Source organism: Colossoma macropomum, unplaced genomic scaffold, assembly GCF_904425465.1.
Source record: "Colossoma macropomum unplaced genomic scaffold, Colossoma_macropomum, whole genome shotgun sequence".
NCBI classification, from domain to species: domain Eukaryota; kingdom Metazoa; phylum Chordata; class Actinopteri; order Characiformes; family Serrasalmidae; genus Colossoma; species Colossoma macropomum.
The window spans coordinates 11,968,625-11,989,970 of NW_023494805.1; the positions used below are offsets into that span (position 1 = coordinate 11,968,625).

The following is a 21,346-nucleotide window of genomic DNA, read 5'->3' on the forward strand; positions in this document are numbered from 1 at the left end:
TAAGTGCACACCAACATCCAGACAGTTTCGTTAGTGGGTCATTTCTCCTTTTATGGCATTTCAGATTATATCTTAGCTGCATCTGCTCTGTAGCATATATATTTATCGTTGACTTACTTTGTGGATATTTGCCAGTATTCCAGGAATCAAGGCCAAAGAACATTTCCCCTGATAGGAAGCCAAATAATGCTTATTCTACTTTTAATCTGTCTGAAATCTTGATTGCTTTTGCACTGTATGTGTGAACATATAGTCCAGCGCTGAACAAATTGCTCTTTCCTTGGGGCACATTTTCTCCTGTAAAAGGCCTTATTCTTCCTCTGGGCAATGACAAGGTGGCAGAGGGGTCACTTAGACTTAGTGTTTCAAACTTGGGTATGCTGACTCCGCATGAACAAAATGTCATTGCTGTCATAACAAAACCTTGCATCTCTGAAACTGTGAAAGGAAAATGTTGGTAATATTTCACCTGAACCCTGCCGCATAACATTGACATAAGCATGCCATAAACATATCATGTCAGATGTTATCAGGAATTGTCATGAGAGTTTTTGTCCATTAATTTTACAGATTCATTTTATCATTATCACTAATAGTCACTATCCACAGCACCTGGGGAGCAGTTGGGGGTTAGGTGCCTTGCTCAAGGGCACTGCAGTCATGTTCTGTCAGCCGAGGGGATCGAACCGGCGACCTTCCGGTCACAAGGCTGGTTCCCTAACCTCCAGCCCACGACTGCCCACCATTAAATTAATAATAAAAATTTGTTTACTGTGAGTGCTGTCAGTGTGTTAGTGATGGTATTATGGTCAATCAAACCAGTGCGCTGTTTACCAAGCTTTGCCTTCTTTTCTCAGCCCTCCAATAATGGCTTAGTGATTGTTGCTATATTGCCTCACGTATTCAGATTGTTATCAGCATGCCAGTGTTTAAATCAGAAGCTCCAGATGCATCTACCAATAATGTATTTCTGTCTGGTCTGTTGATGTGCAGTAATATAAGAATATTCAAGTCATTTTGCACAACAACAAATAAAAATTGAAAAAACATTGAGGTACAAGTCTTTGAAATGACACATCTGACCAGAAGTTTCCAAAGTCTTGCATATGACTGTGCATGTGGAAATGGCATACACATTTGAATCAAGAAAGTTCAAGACATTACCTTTTTAGGGTTACTCATAACAAATCCTTAATTCGTTCATTTGTATATTTTGATTAAAGATGATCTAAACAGATGTGGATTACGACATCATGACAGAGGCTCAGGCTTTGAAAGGATCAGATGTTTACATGGAAACTCAGCTATGTCAACAGTATTTTGGCTGACATAGTCCTGTAACCCAATACGGTTCTAATGATAACGTGATGTACTATGGAAAGGGTCTTTAGAGGATCAACACTTGTTGAAACTAAGAATGCCATTAGACTAACGTAAGAATAACAGTCGATGCTGCATGATTGGATCTATGGGTGGACGAATGAATGGTGGAACCCTGGAATCCATCATGAAGTGACCCGTCATAACAAACCCCAGAAGGCATGGTTCCTGACATGTGACCGTGGCTCCCTGGTCTGCAGTCGTCTGGTTCCCACACACTGCTTTGGTAGACTGGTGAGTGTTAGGGGCATGCTAATGGCAGTATGTTTCTCATTCACTGGGCTGTGAAGTAAAAGTAAAGATTGGGTCTTTCCATTGCTCACTGTTTACGTTTGTCCCTTCATAAAGATTTGGCTGTGCTTTGTGGCCTGATGCTCTTTTATGGGCTGTTTGATACAAAGAATAAGCCAAAGGACAAGGGTTACTGCTGAGGAACTCCAGAGGTCAGTGCTCGGGGAGGCCTGAACTGTGGGAAACACAGTGGTTTAGTTTATCTCAGTTGAAGTGCTATTACAAACTTGGTTTTATCTTGTAACTTAAAGCCACACTCATTATGCTCTCTTTGCTCTTTAGGTGCAGCACAATTACACAACATAATAAAAGCCTAGAGGCCAGCAAGCTCTTCAAAGCACAGAATAAGAAATGAAGTCATTCATGTAATTTTCTACTAATTGTTCCTCATTTAGGAAGAAATTAGACTCAGGAATTTAGGAAATGCATGATACCGTTTCTTCAAGTTGAATCTCAAGACATACATTTTGCCTATATAAATAGTTAAACTTTGAGCAATGGAATGTGCATGAACCCAGTAACCGTACGTCGGCAGTGCAGACAAAGATGTCAGATAATTTATACTTCTGCTCAGCAGCTACAAATCAAGGGTAAAGCACGTTCGCTGAAGATCATAACATGAGCATAGCCTGTAGGACGTGCTCTTGGTGAGATGAATAAACTGAGTAATTCGGTTAAGCAGTAGAAGAAAAGCAGGAATGCTCTTCAGGGGAGGTATGATATAAATTATAATAGCAAATGCTTCTCTCTTTTTCTTGAAGGTAACTTAGTTACTAAAAGAAATATTAAGTAGACAAAGTCAACAGGGGATTGCCATTAGTTAAAACAAACATGAAGTTAGCGAGAACTTCCAAACTTTCAGGAGAAGGATGTGAGAGGCAGTCATAAATTCTTTTTTTGTTTCATGTAAGAGTTTCAGCATAGGGGGCATTATAGTCCCCTTGCTCTTATTAAGCCCTATCAAGCCAATAGCTTATGATTAACAGGCTGTCCATTATTACATTATTAAACAGTAACTGGGGTGAATTAAGCATTTGTACAGAGATTGTTTATTTGTATGTTATACATTGCAATCTTTTGCACAACATTTATTGATATGTAGGTGAAAATGCTGTTTTACTATGACAGGTTAGGAAATGATTGGAATTGGCTATATTGTTAAGCACAGCTCACGCAGACCCATATTCAAATTACCTGACCTATACACACCAGATACTGAGGGTCACTTTGAGGTGTGTATATATAGTATATATATATATATATATATATATATATATATATATATATATATATATATATATAGAGAGAGAGAGAGAGAGAGAGAGAGAGAGAGAATGCATTAAGGGAGTCAAAAGAACCTGATAGAGTGTGATACTTGATCAATTTGCAAATGTTTTGATGTTTCTTCATCGTAGGTTCTAAAAAAATAATATTTTTTTTACCACAACCCAGGTCAAAGCAGGTCAAAATTACTCCTATGTATTTCCTATGGAATTTTGGTAAGATAGTTAGCTGACAGTAGCTAGCTAGCAAATTTTGATGACTGTTAGATTTTTTGGACAACCTTTATATATTTGTATGGGTTCTTTGGATCATGCATTCTAGACTTAATTGTACAGTCTTAAAAATAATGGTTCTTCAATGGTTCTTTAGTAAAGACAGTGGTTCTATACAGAACCATGAACACTCCTAAAACTATTTGTGTGCTTAAAGCATTCTTCAGATTGGTGGAGAATATGTTGTTTATGGTTCTATATGGAACCTTTTTGAAAAGGGTTCTAGATAGCACCAAAAAGTGTTCTGCTATTGTTACAATGTCAAGAAAAACTGTTTTTGGTGCTATATAGAACCCTTTTCAAAAAGGTTCTATATAGAACCATAAACAACATATTCTCCAATAAATCTGAAGAACAATTTCACCATGCGAAGAATCCTTTATTCATGCAAATTGTTGCTTGAGCTGTTATAGAACCATTGTTTTTACTAAAGAACCCTTGAAGAACCATCTTTTTTAAGAGAGCAATTAAAATCCATTGTATATTCTAGAAAAAAAAATAATCTCAAATAAAAAGTTGAAGGCTTTTGAAGACCTCCACCTCCCCTCTCCAGACTGTACACTATCATGTTATAGAGTGATTCATCTAAAAGATCTCTGCTTTCATTTGAGAGGTAGGAGCAGAGGTATGCAGAGCCTGAACTGAGTCCAGAGCTTTTGTTCTCCTATGTGTGGAGATGTCGTCTGCAGCTGTGAAACTGGTATTCTTCAGAAGATCACCAGACACACGCTATAACCATTAGACAGGTCACACAGTGCTCTGCCTTACTGCTCTCTAGGCTGAAGATGAGGAGGGGTTAACTGCTGCAGACACACCAAGACGTCTGATCTGAAAGCCAGACACAGAGAGAGGGAGAGTGAATGAGGGAAGAAAGCAGAAGGAAAGCAAACACTTGAGAGAGATTGTTCTGCTTGCTGTGCTTAGAGAGAGGTTTAGAAGATACTGTTTGTGTGTTTATCTGTATGAGCTGGGTCAATTCTGCATCAGTTATATCTCTTCTCTGAAATCTAGTGTCTCTGCAATGTGCAGTTTTGCTTATTGTAAAAAGATTGCCTTTGAGATTCAGGCAGTGTTACATTCATGTACATCTTCAGCGAAATAAATACATTTCAGGCAACTACAGAATATCATCATATCATTTCAGTATTTAGACAAATAGCTTGGCTGAGGGGTGGGATCCAAATCTTCTGTTAAATAGATGCAGTCATTGTACACACTTAAAGTGATGGTTTTTCAAAGGTTCTTTAGTAAAAAGAAGTTCTGTATAGAACCATTTCATGCTTCAAGGGCTCCTTGCATGGTGAAATGGTTCTTCAGATTGATGAAGAATATGTTGTATATGGTTTTTGAAAATTGTTATATAAAGCACCAAAAAGGATTTTACTTACATGCTTGACATCGTAACAATAGCCGAACACATTTTGCTGCTATATAGGTTCCATATAGAACCATATACAACATATTCTTCATCAATCTGAAGAACTCTTTAAGCATACAAATAGTTCTTTGAGTGTTCATGGTTCTATATAGAACCATTCTCTTTACTAAAGAAACGTCTTTTGTGAGGCTGTACATATATGTGTATAGCACCAAACAGGGTTTATCTATTATTGCAAGCTTGACATCATAACACTTTCAAAAGGGTTCTATAGATAAACATATAGAACATATATCCTAAAGAACCTTTAAAGAACCATCTTTTAAAGTGTGTAGGGTGAGTGGGGTTGGTTGGCACAGTTTTCACTCTCTTCTGCATATCCTATGTATCCCATACATTAGGACAACCCATGTAGCAGCTAATGAAAGCTGAACATCTTAGCCAAAAAGCAAACTTTCAATGTCAGAAAATATGTCCTCTTATTAGTGCATTCATGTTTCAGTGTATGTTGTGCTATTTTTGTTGTGCACCATGTTGGGGTTGGTTGGTAGGCCATCATTTTTTTTCAATGAATGAAGCAAATAAATAGAAATAACCACAGCTTTTACTGTGGTTACTGTTACAAACCAAACCATAAATATAAGCATCACATGACAACCAAACAACATTTTGAATCAAGTAAATATTAGCAATGTTTCATTTATTTAACATTGGCCTGTTTATTTTATCATGTGCCAAACAACCCCACGTACATTAGCACACAACTGTATTTACATCATGTTAGCTAGCTAGCATTACTTATTGTTGTCAATATACAACCATTTCTACTAACCTAAATGGGCAGATTTTCAATACCGCTCAATAAAACATTTCTACAATGTATTTAATGTATTTGCTTTTATTTAAACATAGAACAACGATTAAATGGATGAATGCTGGTCAATAAGGCAATCATTTTAATGTTATATTTGTGTGAGTTCCACTAACCAAAAATGACCACTGTGCCAACTAACCCCTGTGCCATCCAGTACCGTCCTCCCCTATTCATTTACAAATCACACTATATTTACAGTGAACCCAAGATGATCATGTAATTACCCTAAATAATAAGTCTACACTCTTAAAAATAAAAGGGCCAGAAAAGGTTCTTTGGAGAGACGCCACAGAAGAACCACTTTTGTTTCCCTAAAAATCCTTTCAGTGGTTTTTCCTAGAACCATATGTCCAAGCCAAGAACCATTGAAGAATCATCATTTTTTAGAGTGAATTTGTAGTTTTACCTCTGAGCTAGTGTTCATTGCTCTGTGCAGTCCAGAATAAGCAAGACAATAAGCAGTTTAGGAGAGTATCTGCATGCAGGCCAAGAGACATAAGACGGTCAGCAGTGCCTTTGTTGTCTTAACCTCCAGCTGATTTTAGGAAAATCTGAAATGAAAAGCAAATTGTTTCTGCTGTCTGGTAATGGCTTCAGACAAATCCTAGCAGGGTATATGTCTGAAATATTTGTCAGTGTGAGAACAGCTTTGTCTCCCTGCTTACTTTACAGTAAATAGATTCATTAAAACAACTGCACTAGAAAATGTCTGCCTCCCAGAGACTAAAGCTGTTTTTGTCCATTGCTTAGTGGGCAATGTGGGGACGCTTTAATACATTTCTGCCCTCATTTACCTTTTTAAATTTCCTTTTTATATTAAATTCTCCCTGTATGCTTCTCTGTTTTCTCACTGTTTTGCAGGTCCTCTTTCTACCTCCTCCTCTTTCCTCTCTCTCTCTCTCTCTCTCTCTCTCTCTCTCTCTCTCTCTCTCACACACACACACACACACACACACTCTTTCTTATATGGATAGATTTAAATCCCACATACATATGCGTGTGTATGTGTTTGTGTGTGTGTGTTTGCGTGTGTGTGCGTGTGTGTGTGTGTGTGTGTGTATGTGTGTGTGTGTGTGTGTGTGTGTGTAACTACAAATTATTCAGTAATTACTATGTAACTACTACATTTCATATCTCAGGCTTATTGCAGTCTAAGGCTTATTTCTCAGTGGCTACATGGAAAACGATACTGACTTAATAATTCTGAAGTTATAAGAGTGTATAATAGAAGTCTGGACCTACCAGCTGGTCTGGCCATTTAAGGGGTTAAAGGTGTATTTATTTATTTATTTATTTATTTATTTGTTGCAAATTGCAATTTGTTCATGGCAATCTTTGGATGCCAAAATGCAACATTAATTTTTTTATTTACAAGCCACATGAACTCACTCGACCAGTCACTGTTGTCTCTAGCCTTGTTATGGTGACAGCTGATGAATTTGTTGTGTTCCAACATCTAGAACATTTTCACAAATGTCAGAAGAATTAATTTGTCTTCTGCTATGTTATGTGTGGAGCTGCATCTCGAAAAGCAGCTCAAACTGACTTACAGAAATGGTGTTATGTCTCGTGTAGTTTTTAATGTGAAAAAATTGGGGCAGAACATTTCACATTTTTATGTTGTTTATTCGCTTTGTGTCATAACAGCCTTAAGACATAACGTTTCCTAACTAGTTCTTAGCTTTGATGTACGTTTTATGGAAAATCTTTAATTGGTGTAGAACCTTTGCAATTTAAGGACCCAGATTTGGCCTATGTCCAAGCCAAGTTGTGATTCACCATTTGTGCTGAAATTTAGTCCAAGACTGGGCTTAATCTATGTCTGAGAAACAAGCTCTAAGTGTTCTTTAAACTTTACAAATGTTCTTCACACTTACTAATCTCACTTACACAAATTGGCTTTTTTATTGATTCATTCAAGGATTCTTCAGGGAATCAGAACTGTTTTTTATCTGGCATCACACCAAAAACTCTTTCTAGCATCTTTTTTTTCCAAGAGTGTATCTCTGTTCCAGGATGTGTGAGCATTTACAGGCCTGTTAGCTTGAGCGTATTTAGATTGTAACATGTGGGAGTGCACGTGCCTGTGCTTTGCTGGAGAAGCAGTGAGGGCTGTAGAGATGTTTCCCTTACAGAAGGTGAAAGTTTGTAAAGCTCTCTTCTAAAGTCGTGCTGAAAAAGTAAAGATGGTGGTGCTTTAGGGGCTGTGGTTTTTCAGCATTCTCAAGTACAGTAACAGCATCTTGCCTTTCCTGAGTTAACTATGTGGAAGAGGCAGCAATACAGGCGAGCATAATGTTGAGAACTTCCATTCGGAAAGGATCCAGCCAAGATAAGAAGGCCTGCAACCTCAAACTCAGACCAATTATCCGAGAGGGTTAATTATCATTAATTTCACAGTATTAGTGATGCATGCTAAAGATAACAGGAAACACTCATGGGAAATTTCATTAGGCTCAGTAATCTTAGAACACAAACAAAAGATTGCGCTAAACCCTAATCAGGCATCAGGACAGGTCACCGGCTTTGCATGGGAAATGCATGCCATTTCAAAATGCCTAGCAGAGATAAAGCAATAAAGATTGTTCACTCTTCATCCAAAATTCCTGAGCTGTGAACTAACTACTGAATGGGGTTGAGCATGACTTCTTGTTTTCATTTTCACCTTATTTTGAATCTCTTTTTTCTTCTTTTTAACCTATTTTTTTAATACCTTATTTTTCTACATTACACTCTGAAAATAATACATGATGCTACAGAGGAACCATTTTAGGTACCAAAAACCTTTCAATGGATTGTCCTTCAGAGATATGTGAGTGTGGAACCTTTATGATTATTTTTGAGAGTGTATTATGCAAGTGATCTTGTTTCTCTTAACATGAATTCCAATTCATTTAACTTTATAAAATATGTACTCCAGGAAAAAAACAAGAAAAAGTGGAGAAAAATTAATTAATCAATTAATTGGCTACTAGTGGGACATCAGACCAAGAGTTATATGATACAGACCAGCCCACCCTTATCAAAAGCCTGCAGATTACAGCAAATCACTTTCTTTCTTTTCTAAAAATTGCTACGTTTTACTAGCTAACAGCTAACTGAAAGGCTAGTTAACTCACCACTCAGTCCCTGAAGGTATGTGATGTATTTGCTTGATACAGTTAGCTAGCTAATTGTGTCAAGCAAAGACAGCCTACATTTAGCTATATCTTTTTGAAAGGGACAATTTGGTAAATTATTAAGCTTTTTACGGCTGTCTGAACAATTGAACTTAGCTTATCATCTTTAAGTTGCTTTATTTTTTCTTGTGCCTGCCGTGACTCAAAAAAGTCATAAATGTCTTCTTCCATGACAGAATGATGTAGGATTTATATATATATATATATATATATATATATATATATATATATATATATATATATTCTTTTTTTTCTGACCACATAGTATATGGTGCTCATTTGATAATGTCAATGTTTTTTTTTACCAGTTTTAGTTTTAATAAATAATACACCACATCCCTTAAGGGACTCATCATCGTCTTCATTTTCTACTCTATTTATTTGCTATAATGAATTAAACAATCCAGCTATTTATACAATTAAAACTGGAGAAAGCTTTTATATTTAATGTGACACAACAGTTAATATGCTATAAACGTATACTACCTAACTAAGTTAGTGTCAGTGTTTCACACTGCCTACCTGCTCACAATATGCAGTATTTTGCAGCATTTCACTGCATTTTCTTCAAGTGCTTTTTTTCTTGCCTTCTCTTGGCTTTTTCACTCTTTGCCACTGTTATCTATCTTCATATGATTCATGTATTGAAACTTCTTTGTTAGTAACTTGTACAAAAAGTTACACACTCTGTTGAACATTCAGGAACAGATTCCAGCCACCATGTTGAATATGAACAGGTGAATAGAGACTCATTAACTGACCAATTACAATCAGCAAAACAGGGCTGTACCACTTGAGGAGGGCTCTGCTGATTTAACCCCTAAATTACAAGAAATATGGACTTAGTTAAGATTTAAACTTCACAATTGCTTGTGTTCTTGTGTTTATATGTGTGAGTTTATATGCTACAGTAACAGTCCTAAAATGTTACCAGCCCATGGGGAATTCTCATGACTCTCATGATTGCCCTCTGAGAGGCGGAATGCATGGCTTCTTGATTTTGTTTTTCAATTCCATTTTTTCTATCTGTACATAATTTTAACTCTTTTTGTCTCAATGAATGTATTTTTAGCACCTTATTTTCCTCCATTATTATGGAGCTGATTTTGCATCTCCCAACATGCCTTCAGATTAACTTTACCAGATCGGAACAAAATAATTTTCAAAAACCTCTTTTTTAATTAAATGTTTCTTATGCCCTTATAGTTTTCATTTGTTAAGCAATAGTTTTGGAAGACACAAAAATGGAGAGCACCAACACAAGCTACACATCTCTGGCTCTCTTCTTATAATGGTGTACCTCTCCAGACACAGATGAGCCTGAATCCAAAAATGGAGAGTCAGTGGAGAATCCCTGTTAAATTCTGCAGCTTTGCTGAAATAGCAGTACATCAGGGCTGTGAAATGTAGATCACTAAGCTCAATTTGGACCCAGAAACCTATACATTATCAGACACCTCAAATACACGTTCCAAGTCGAAAATATTCCTCTCCAGATTAATGGCTGTCAGGAGCCACTCTGTGACAGGTGGATGTCCACTGTGTGTGTGACTGTGTATGTATGTGTATATAAATGTGTGTGAAAGTTTTGGCTGCAGCCCATTAGACTGTTTTCCTGTCCTGGCCACTGAGCCAAAATTGAGATTTGAGGCCCAGATATAAGATGGTGATGCTTTCAGTAGAGCAACTCCATGCTTTCCATTTTTTTCATGTGTGCACTATGATCAGGTTTCTGTTAAGATCATTGTAGTTTTCCACTCTTTTCCTACATCGCTGTGAAATATGGAAGTTATTACTTACGTGTAGAGGCTGTAACTCTCTTAAGCTGGATTTCAATTCAACTATTTATGCTCTACCTACAAATGCGTACCATTCGAATGCATTGGATGTTGACTTTTTGCCATGTAATGTGAGTTATTATTAGCACGTTATGATTAGTCATTGTCATTTCCAGCCTAGTTTTGCTAGGTTGAGCGTGAATATGTGGTTGGGAAACTATTTTTAAGAGAAGAAGTATTTTACTATGAATTGGCAAGCTGATGTGAAATTGTAAAGTGCATATGTTTTTGATATTGTGGCGATGGCAAACAATAAGATGCAGGAAAGGCCATTATTTCTCCCACGAGAAGTGCTCTTTTATTGACACCAGCAGAAAAGGCACATGAAATACAGCCAAACAATAAGGTCACTTATAGACATGTAACTCTGGGTCCATGGTAGACACTTAACCCTCTCTAACTAAACCCATTCCTTGACACAGATTAACACAAATAACACATACATATGCTTTAAACTAAGGAACAACAACATAAACAACAACAATAAATGTCCATTTCACATGGGTGGGGGGTATTAAGTGCTCACAGCTCATGGCGCAGCTTTGCATACCATTCCCTTATAGCCCCTCTCTCAGAACTGGAGCAAGTGGCCGCCGCCACAATATTATAAATGAATCAAAGTTGAAATGCGTTCAACAAGCAGCTTCTGCATTGCTGTGCATACTTATTCTGTTCTGTTTTCTCTCTCTCCTAGCTCTCTCATTAGCTGTTGGCTGAATCACTTGTTCAGTTACATCACTGACCATTTCACACTACAGGGTTTGTGAAAGTTTTGAATTGAGTTGTGTTTTGAAATTTGAATTTTGAAATTTTGCAAGCCCTCCAGTCACCTTGGAGCGAGATTAAAAGGCTAAAAGTTGACTAAAATTTGTTGGAAGGGGCAAATCAGGGTTAAGATTGGGCTAAATATTGCATAGTGTACACCTAGCTTTAGCTGTGCTGCTTGGTGGTTGTTACTGAATCCCGATTGGTTGCTAGGGTTTTGCTATTGTACTTATATCACTTGTATCATGCATAGCATAGCATTTCAAAATGGGAAACTCAAAATTATGAAGTGACTCAAACAGATTCTCATTAGGTTGGAAGGGATCTTTTCCAACTGTAAAACTTAATTCACAACAGTGGCTATGAAAAAACTCATAAACAGTGGGTGGAGCAAAATGTTAGGGTTAGGGTTACTTGTGTCTGTAAGGTAGACATTCCTTATATTTTGAACAGTCTGTGTTTTTAAGTCCATGCCTTTTAATGTAATTTTGTTCTTTGAACATAAGACATTGATGTTTGAACTTCTGCCTACTTCCAATCTTTTTTTGTGGTCCATAGTAAGATGTAATTACCATCTAAGGGTTATGTAAGAGCTATTTGACTTTAAAGTTATTTTGAACCTGGCGCTGAAACACTTTACACTGCTTTGAAGGTTGTCACTTGGTACACAACATTCTCACAGTGTTCATCTGTGTCCAGATATTGTTAAATGAAAATCACTGTTGTTGATTCAGCACTGTAGGTGTTAATTTAACACCAGGGATTTTGCTGCAGCCACAGTGAAAACACTGTTATGACATTTTGGAACGTCACACAGAAGAGCTGGTATGCACTCATGACATGTACCCTTTTTTAGTCACAACATGTAGATAAGAAAAGAGAGAGAAGAAAAGATGCAAGGTGATGTGTGCATTATATGTGATTCCCCCTGTTAATGTGATCCCATCAACATTTCTAGCTGATCAAAAGCCTTCCAGGTGTGTCATCTATGCTGAGTTTATGTCACCCAAGCAATGTGTGGACTGTTTGACCTCAACTTAGTGAGTGTTGGTGTGTATTAAGCTCATGACTGTGTTTACTAGTTCATCTGAAAAGTATTTGAGGCTAAATTGCTTCAGGTGAAAGTAAAGTGATTTTGACTCTACATAGTTCTGCTGAAATGTATGGTGACAATTAATATGTCAAATAGAGCTCAAGCAGTATTTTGTTCTAGTTCCAGACTCTGTCCACTGACATCCTGGTGTTTTTTATTTGAATTTAAAATTGTATTTTCATCTCTTCAGGAGAGTAGACACGACAAGTTTAAACATGGCAGTTTTTCACAACCTGAAATGAATTGGGAGTGCAGTCGGAAACAAATTATCCATACTCTGCATTTTTCTTGTGTTTAATTCTCACTTATTTAATTCTCACTTAAGTCCACTTATTTAATTTATTTAATGTCAAGTCAATTTTACATTTTTGTGATTTCATCAACCGAAATCATTAAAATCATTTCATAACCATTTTCTAACTTCTCTTAACACTTAGAAATAAACAGGCCTTCAAGACGGATTTATGTAAATGATCTCTGTTTTGATTGGTCGCTCTATATTGCACCTTCACAATCAGTCCAGACTGAAACACTCCTTCTAACTTCATTGTGAATGAGTGAAACTAAAGTGCTGTGGGCTAAAGAGATGAATGTGTGTAAATGTGATGGTTTTTATGACATCACAAATACACTGAACTCAAAGTGAATGTTTTTGCAGCTTACTTTCCATATATGGCGAGTGAATGATACGTTTTGAAACAATGCTTAAACACTACATCAAACTTGTTCTGGTAGGTGGCAGAAATATTACATTTTTGATGTGTTTTGGTGAGCTGTGAGATGTGAATTTCCTACAAACAAAATAGTTCCACCAGTGCTACCAGTTATAGTTGGTATTACATCAAACTAATCAGTTGTCAACTTTGGCCCTACTTTTCAAGTTAAAAGTAGTGGCAGTTGCCATGATGATTTGTCAACTACCGCATTTGAAGTATTTGCATTTGTTCTGGTCTACAGTCATTTATGCTGTTATGATGAGAGAAATAAACACCCGCATAGGCTTATTTTCTGTATTTCAGTGCACTGGGACACTGTGCATTAGATTACTAACCTTTTCCATTTTCTTCTTGCTGATAAACTGGAGACCAATGATTTCTCTTAAATCACTCTGAAAAAAGGTTTAGGTCCTTTGAGAATGTCCCCTTAAAGAGGCTTAACTAACTAATTGGGTTTTGCCTTAGAGTCTATGATTATTGTAAATGTTTCAGTATGTACTATTATCCTTCCCTATTTGCCTGCTCTCTCATTGGGTAAGAAAAAATACTACCACATTCAGTTTAGCTTTATTGATATATCTATATATAAAAAGAAGAGATCAGGGTGGTTGCTACATGGGAAGGCTGTTACACTGCTCATTTCCAAACTTGTAAAGGGTGCAGACAGAATAATGTTCACTCTCTTCTGAGCTGCAGGCTTTTTGTTTATGTACATACATATTCTAACAGTTTAAGTTGGACAGATCTCTAAACAGAGCTCTTCCTTTTATTTTTTGATGATATATCTGTTGATATTAACAAATCTTAGAGTTTTTGTCCCATGCTTGCTGGGATAGGTTGTCACATATACGTTGTCACCTGGCTATTATTATTAGTGGTTATACAGCCAAAGCACCAGATATACAGTCCTGTGCAAATGTTTTAGGCTCCTGACACTATTAGAAGGAACTTCTTTCCAGTGACATTTTTCCCATATCTTTGTTATCAGATTAACTAGTCTGATAATTCTCTGTGTGTGAAATGTTGTGACTTTGTTGAGCTGCTAGTGAGCTATGAGGGGAGGAGAGCAATCCCCTTGCATTGGAAACAATTCACACCTCTCCACAAAGACGGTTGTGCTGCAAACAAGTAGATATTACATTTTGTGGCTACTGTGAAAAAAGGTTAAAATGCTGTTTAGTCAAATAAATAAATTAGTAAAAAAAATGGATCTGCATAATAAAAAAAATACTGTGTGTGTCTTCTACAACCCCTAAAGCATAACTACCAGTGACATATGCCGAAAATGCAATTAAAAAAGAAAAAGTGTAGGTTTTTAAATGAGAACCATAATATATTATCCTAATTTTGTCCCAGGTCCTAAGAGAATGCTCAATAAACAAAACAAAAATATCATATTAAACACAGGAAGTTTTGTATTGGAATCATTTGTATAGAATCATTGAGACTGGTGAAAAAAGACTGTAAGTTGTGCCAACCAGCGCCAGACTCCTCTACTGTCTACATAAAGAATGAATCTGCATTATGTAATTCTGATGAACCCCTCAAACTAAAGCCAAGGCAATAGAAACAGGCTGCGTATCTGGCAACTGACAAGTATGAACAGCAGCAGCACCACTGCACAACATTTTAAAAATGAAATTAAATTCCAGGCAAGCAGCATTTTCATGAGTTCTAACTACATCTCATTCTGATCTCCACAGGATGCCTTCGATCTTTATTCTCAGCATGTCTGATTACTCTTCTACCTCACAAAACTAACAGATGTTCATCAGTGTCCCAGAAGATAAAGTTACTGATTTCAGCAGAAAGGGTCAGCGAGTTCAATCACAACAGAAATAAGAGGACAAAGGAGTGCAGCTCAATACTGCAGAGCCATTTTGAACAAGGGATCTTAAAGAAGGAGAGAGAATGTCATTAACAGACCATAGGTGGAGAGCTCCAGGAAAAATAAAGGCATGCTGTTGAAAGGTTATCCTGAAGATTCTCCAGGCTGGCTGGGTGATGACTACTATAGACTATGGATGTTTTAAAATTTGTGTACCTGGGGAGGAGTTAGGAAGCTGGTGTAGGCCGCCAAACTGTGGGGGCAAGTCAGCATTTGACCCACAACTTTTCAAAGAACAGGGGCGATGACCCACCACTTTTTGATTGAGTTTAGGACACTTACATCAAAAAATATCTCCACTCTTTCTAAATAGCATGGAGTGCTGACCTATAGGCATGAATACACAGTCAAACTCCGTAGCAGAATCAATCAAAAATCTCCATTTCAGCTAAAGGGGCAGGACATTTTTCTGCTTCCAGCTACAAACAGAAGCTGCCCAGAACTCCAGCCCAAGTTCTCAGAGTTCTTCCCCCTCCCTTGATCAGTCTTCCCTCATACAACCACCACATGTTGAAGGCATGGTCTGAACATAGTCACTGTTGGCCACCGGGTTAGCAGCAGTTTGAAAAGATGCAGTGGCTGACTTCACATGTCTTGGAAGAAGTACCAGTCTTCACCCCCCCGTTGGGTGGCATAATGGATAAGCGGAAGATCTAGCTATCAGGAGGAATTGCCCATGACTTAATTGGGAGAGAAAAGAAGAAGTGATCTGCAATGAACTTGAAGTGCATCTAGGACAGCAGGAGTGAGACATCAATTACGTTTTAACTAATAAAGGCTACTTAAACATTATTTTTTAAATGCTTAACATAAACATAACAGATAAAAAAATATAGATATACAGATATATTTGAAAAAAAAAAAAATTCAGCAAATCTGTAAAATACACCTCATGGGTGACTTTATAGAATGATATGGAATGATACGTCCTATGAAAAAAATGAGCTGGGAACTGGACTATCTTGTGGAATAACAGAGTGTATTGACTGTGACTTTGATTGTTTTTGAATTGTTTCATATAACTCTTAAACCATGTGAAGCCAGCATTATAGTTAAAATTCTGTAATGCTGTAATACACTTTTTTCCTAAGGATCTTGCAGATTGTGTAAAAACTTTTACAGTTCAGCTGGAGTATCAGTAAATATAGTTTTTTTCTGTCTTGTTTTTTGTTATATGATGCATAGTGTACTGCACATGTGTGTGTGTGTGTGTGTGTATGCCCCATTAAGGACCATTTAACCCCTTTAACATTACCCTAAAAGTCCACAAGTTGAAGTCTTTGTTTTTTTATTACTACACAACAGGGGGCAATAGGCAGGTCAGTGCTGTCTCAGGTTTTACAGCTCTGCTGCCATACAACAAGGAGTACAAAGATACACACACAGGCAGACACACACATACACACACCCCAACTTACTGGCCACTATATTAACTCCTGGTGGGATGGTCTCATATCAGCTTCCTCAGATACTGTGCTGTGTGGGTAGAAGGGGTTTTTAATGAGCTTTCACTGATCCAAGTATTTCCTCTCCAGGCTGCTGTGCAGTTACCCCCTGCAGCCCCCGATCCCTGAAGGGTTCATTTGGAAATGGAGCCCTCTCTTTAAGCGGTCCCCCGTCTTTGTTTTTCTTTTAGCAAATCTGGACCCCATTTTCACCTTCAGCACTGAAGACAATTCAGCTCCCACACTAATACTGTTGTGGTGCCTGTGAATGGTATTTGTTACATTTGTGCATCCAGCAGTTTGCTATTGTCATGCGAGAAGGTTATATAAAGGAAGCCTTGTCCACTTTTGCATGCCAAAATTTCTGCAAAATATTCTGATAGAAGCAGACCAACAATGAATAGCTTGATGCATCATGTGTTTTCATGCAAGCACACACACATTGCTGTCTTAATGGAGGATTTTCACTGAACTGTGTGGTACTTTAGTGTTTCTTTGCCTGTTCTTAACTCTAGTGATCTTTGACGTCTTTAAGTTCTTCAAATGAAAGTTTCCAACTTTCATGTTTTACCATCATTATGAGGACATTGGTCCTTCATAAAGATAGAAATACAAGAATGTATACACACTCTAAAGATTACTTTATAAAAATTTGGTCCTTGTAATTCCAGGAGAATATATTCACATTTTTGACGGGTGGCATTTGCTAAAATCCAGCATTAAAGATGATATAAAAAGAAGATCACAAAACCAAGAAAGTTTACCAAAAGATAGAAAATGAAAAGTGTTAGAATGAGAGGATGGGTTCTTGGCACGAGCACTGTCCTTTGTCTTATTCCCTGAGGATACCCTTTGCCTTCTTAAATGATAGCAGAAAGCTGAGAAAAACTGATTGAGAGTAATATAACCGGAGCAACATTGAGAGCTCGGTGGGGGAGGATAGCTGGTTGGGTGGGGTGAGATGGGGGGGGTGGTGGCAATGTCCCAAAACATTTCCATACACGTACTTATGAGAACCATACGGCACACTCTGAGAAAAAGGGAGACTGTTACACCTCCCCCAGTTTTCCAACACACACACTCACTCGCACACACATACACACATATCCCTCCCCCATCCCTGCCTCTGAAAACATACAATTCTCTTTTTTGCAACTCCCCCCCCAACCCCAGTCCTCCTCTTTGGAAAGTCAGGGGACAGACTGCAACTCAAATCCAGGCACTAAACCTCTATTAGACAGAAAAGAGAGAGGAGGGCTGAGAGAGAAAGTATTGACAGAAGAGTTTAGATGAAGTGGGAGTCCATAAACGTGGAATAGCTTTTGAATTTGTCAGCCATTCACTGCTAGAAGACGTAAAACAAGTGGGAGCTAAAGAGAAGAAGATTGAACAGACAGACTGAGAGACAGAGAGAGGCAGTTTTAAGAAGAATGGGCTCTCCTGTGCTCTCTGGTGCAACTCTACTCTCTGTACTGCTGTATCTCTGTAGTGTATGGACTCAAGATTTGAGAGACCGAGATGTACTGTGCAATGAGAACAGCTGTTTGGTGCTCTACTGGCAGCGCAAGACCTTCCTGGAAGCCTGGCGCAGCTGTAAGTTCCAGGGTGGCAACCTGGTCACCATCAAGAGTCCAGAGGAGGCGAACACGGTGGAGACTCTCTTCTCTAAAACGGAACTGAGGGAAGACCAACGTGTACGTGTATGGATTGGTTTGCAGAGGCAGCCCCGCAAGTGCTCCACCACCCGACCCATGCGGGGCTTCTCCTGGATCACTGGAGAACAGGATATCCAGTACACAAACTGGGAGCAAGAGGACTCCCCAAACACCTGTTCAAGTCCCCGCTGCGTGAGCATAAGTTATACTACTGCTGCACAGGAACGCCACAACAACTTGAAGTGGAAGGACGGATCTTGCTCAGTCCCTCTGGATGGCTATTTGTGCAGGTATGCTTTCCCTGGTATGTGTCAAGTGATTGCAAGTGAAGGTGGTGGGAATACACTATATACTACCCCATTTCAACTGATCTCTGCCTTCTTGACCCACATTCCATTTGGGTCTATAGCAACTGTACCCTGCGATACCAAGGGTGACCAGACAGTGCTGTGTGCTCAAAGAGAGGATGGGACTGTGGGCTGGAGTGCAGATCCACCTTTCTGTTCTGATGTTTTTGATCCCTGCCAAGAATCCCCCTGTGAATATGAGTGTGTGGTAGTGATGGACAGTTATCGCTGTGCCTGCCCCGACGGCTATATGTTGGCAACAGATGAACAGGACTGTCTGGATGTGGATGAATGCCTGCAAAGCCCGTGTGAACAGATCTGTCTAAATACACCGGGCTCCTTTGAGTGTCACTGCCATAATGGTTATCAATTAAATGAGGAGGGCACTTGTGAGGATGTAGATGAGTGTGCAGACTTTCCATGTGAACATGAATGTGAGAACATAATGGGTTCTCACATTTGCCACTGCCGGCTTGGCTTTGCTCCTCTGCCAGAGGATCCAGATCATTGCTATGATATTGATGAATGTCAATTTGAAGGAACCTGTGAACATATGTGCAGCAATTACATCGGGGGCTTTGAGTGTTACTGTAAAGAGGGTTATGAACTTCATCCAAACCTCTATTTTTGTACACCAATTAGTGAGGACAAGCAGTCTCCTACAGTAACTGCTTCCTACCCCTGGATCACACATCTTCCTGGCCCTATATGGGAAACACAAGACCCAGGCTACCACTGGCCCCAGGTGTATAAGACTGTTACTGAGTCTGTGGATTTGATCACAGAGTCTCCTAATGTGGAAACAGTTCCCACCAACTTGCTGTGGCTCACTAAAGCTCTCCAGGAGGAGGATGAAACCACCCCTCAAACTGAAAGCCCCCCTGGGATCATTACTGTTGAAGTGGATGACTTAGATCCAAAAACTGTTTCAGTGGAAGCCTTTTTACCTTCCACTACCTCAACTCCTGTGCCTGAGTACTACGAGGATGAGAGTTCCACAGTATCTACAGTGCTCCCTACCACTACTGTACCAGTTGGGACTTGGATGTGGTTCAGTTCTACTCCAAAAGAGTATAAAAAAAATGAATCAGCCACATTTGAACCAGAATTGCTGACCTCCACCCAGCCTCTCACAACTACTCAGGTGACAGAAGAAACTACTGAGGAAGTCAGCAAGAGTGAGCAGACTCAGGGTAGCAGCTGGCTGCTGGTTGGATTGTTGGTACCTCTCTGTATCTTCTTTGTGGTGATGATAGCGCTGGGCATTATCTACTGTAAACGGTGCACCGCTAAGCCACAAAACAAGAACGCCACTGACTGTTACCACTGGATTGCTGGCGCTGGTGAAAAAGCAGCTGCCGATATGTCAGGAGGAGGCATATCTAAGGTGTAACCATACTGTGCCAGGGCAGGGGGATGAACATGTACAAAAAGTTTTGAATGTTCACAGCAGAGGGTGGGCCAAGGACTTTAGATGAAGATCTGTCTTGTGCCATTCCAGTCCTCAAAGACATTTATTATTTGAGGATATTTATATGGAACATCTATCAGTGGTTTGTGAGGGGACATGGAGGAATTGGAAAACCACTAGCACTATTTCTCTGCTGTACTATGAGAGACAATAGGACTTATTCTTCTATTGCTCACCCTGATCAGGCCTGTGAAATGGTTGCTTAATCACTGCAACATAGCAACTACAAAGGCATAGTTAATGGGAAAGGACACTTTAGCCTGTTTGCATATTTATTTTTGGTTTTGAAGGAGCATTCCATGAGAACAGTGTTCTGTAGGTCATACAGGAGAGACCCTTAAAGAAATATCATTTGTTGTTTAAGTATTTCTTCTTTGGTTTTGTAAATATCAAGTCTTACTGCCTGTTTCCATTCTCTGAGCCAGACTTTGTGGGTTCTGTTTTTTGTTCTGCATTATTTGTTGGCATCCCAGACTTACTGCCAATAAACCCAGAGAGAAGGGGACCTTTTGCTGTACTGTATGGTTTCAAAGGCATTAGTCTTCATACTTTCCATGAAATGGACCAAGTTGGTGACTGTGACCTTGGACATCACTATGTTCCTTAATGTGGCATAGTCATATTTAACCGTCAGTTATTAGTGTGTGGTAAGACTGTATGACCACAATTATTTGTATTTTGGTTTCATTAACTTACACACATACATGCGCATCCAGACAATGAATTAATGATAACAACCTCCTTATAAGTTCACATACTGTATGTGTACTGGAATTTAACTGTGGTTGAGTGCTAATGAGCAATTCATTTTGAGGTTTTTGTTAAACTTGATTGGAATTGCTCATTAAGAACTCTCAGTCATGTTTTTAGCCTTGTAAATTGGTGTCATTATTCATCAGAATCATGCACAGAGCTGTCTAAACACAACATTTCAGACTCCTTTGTGGCCAGATTTGCATGGCTAAGCCAAAGAACTACAAAAGCAGTTGTAATAAAAAAACAAATGAACTCTGTAAATGTTGAAGACTTTTTGTTCTTGTTTAACCACACTTTACAATTTTTGTTCATTAGAATGTGCTTCCACTTTGCTCATGATTTCATGGTTTAACAACCTCATATCATTATATTTCATAGAACTTGTAATTGTCAGCTACACACAAAAGCTCAGTAGCTTGCCAAAGAATGTCATTCATATCTCCCAACACCTCTTAGGTGGCATCAGATCAGACTAGTGACCCCGAACGATGTGTAGAGCTGTAACAGGACAACTTCAAGTGTGCTCTGGGAATGTCCCACGATAGGTTGTCTCTCTTGTGTGAGTGATGGCTGATGACTGATGCTTTTACAGCTTATACCACTGAGACTCTGTGCAAATCTGCAAACTTCACAATGCCTTGACTGCAGCAAATAAGATTGTATGTACTGTACATATCTATACCGTACAGTTTATAGCCAATTATGACAACTCTG

General features: G+C 38.6%; 1 protein-coding gene across 1 annotated transcript; it reads left to right on the forward strand.

Annotated features, from left to right (window-relative positions):
- The first annotated feature begins 17,566 nt into the window (after positions 1-17,566).
- On the forward strand, positions 17,567-20,893 carry cd248a (CD248 molecule, endosialin a). The gene has a single exon (XM_036597190.1). It carries the CDS (start codon positions 17,834-17,836, stop codon positions 19,796-19,798), a length of 1,965 nt encoding a protein of 654 aa, XP_036453083.1. The 5' UTR covers positions 17,567-17,833; the 3' UTR covers positions 19,799-20,893.
- Positions 20,894-21,346: the final 453 nt, after the last annotated feature.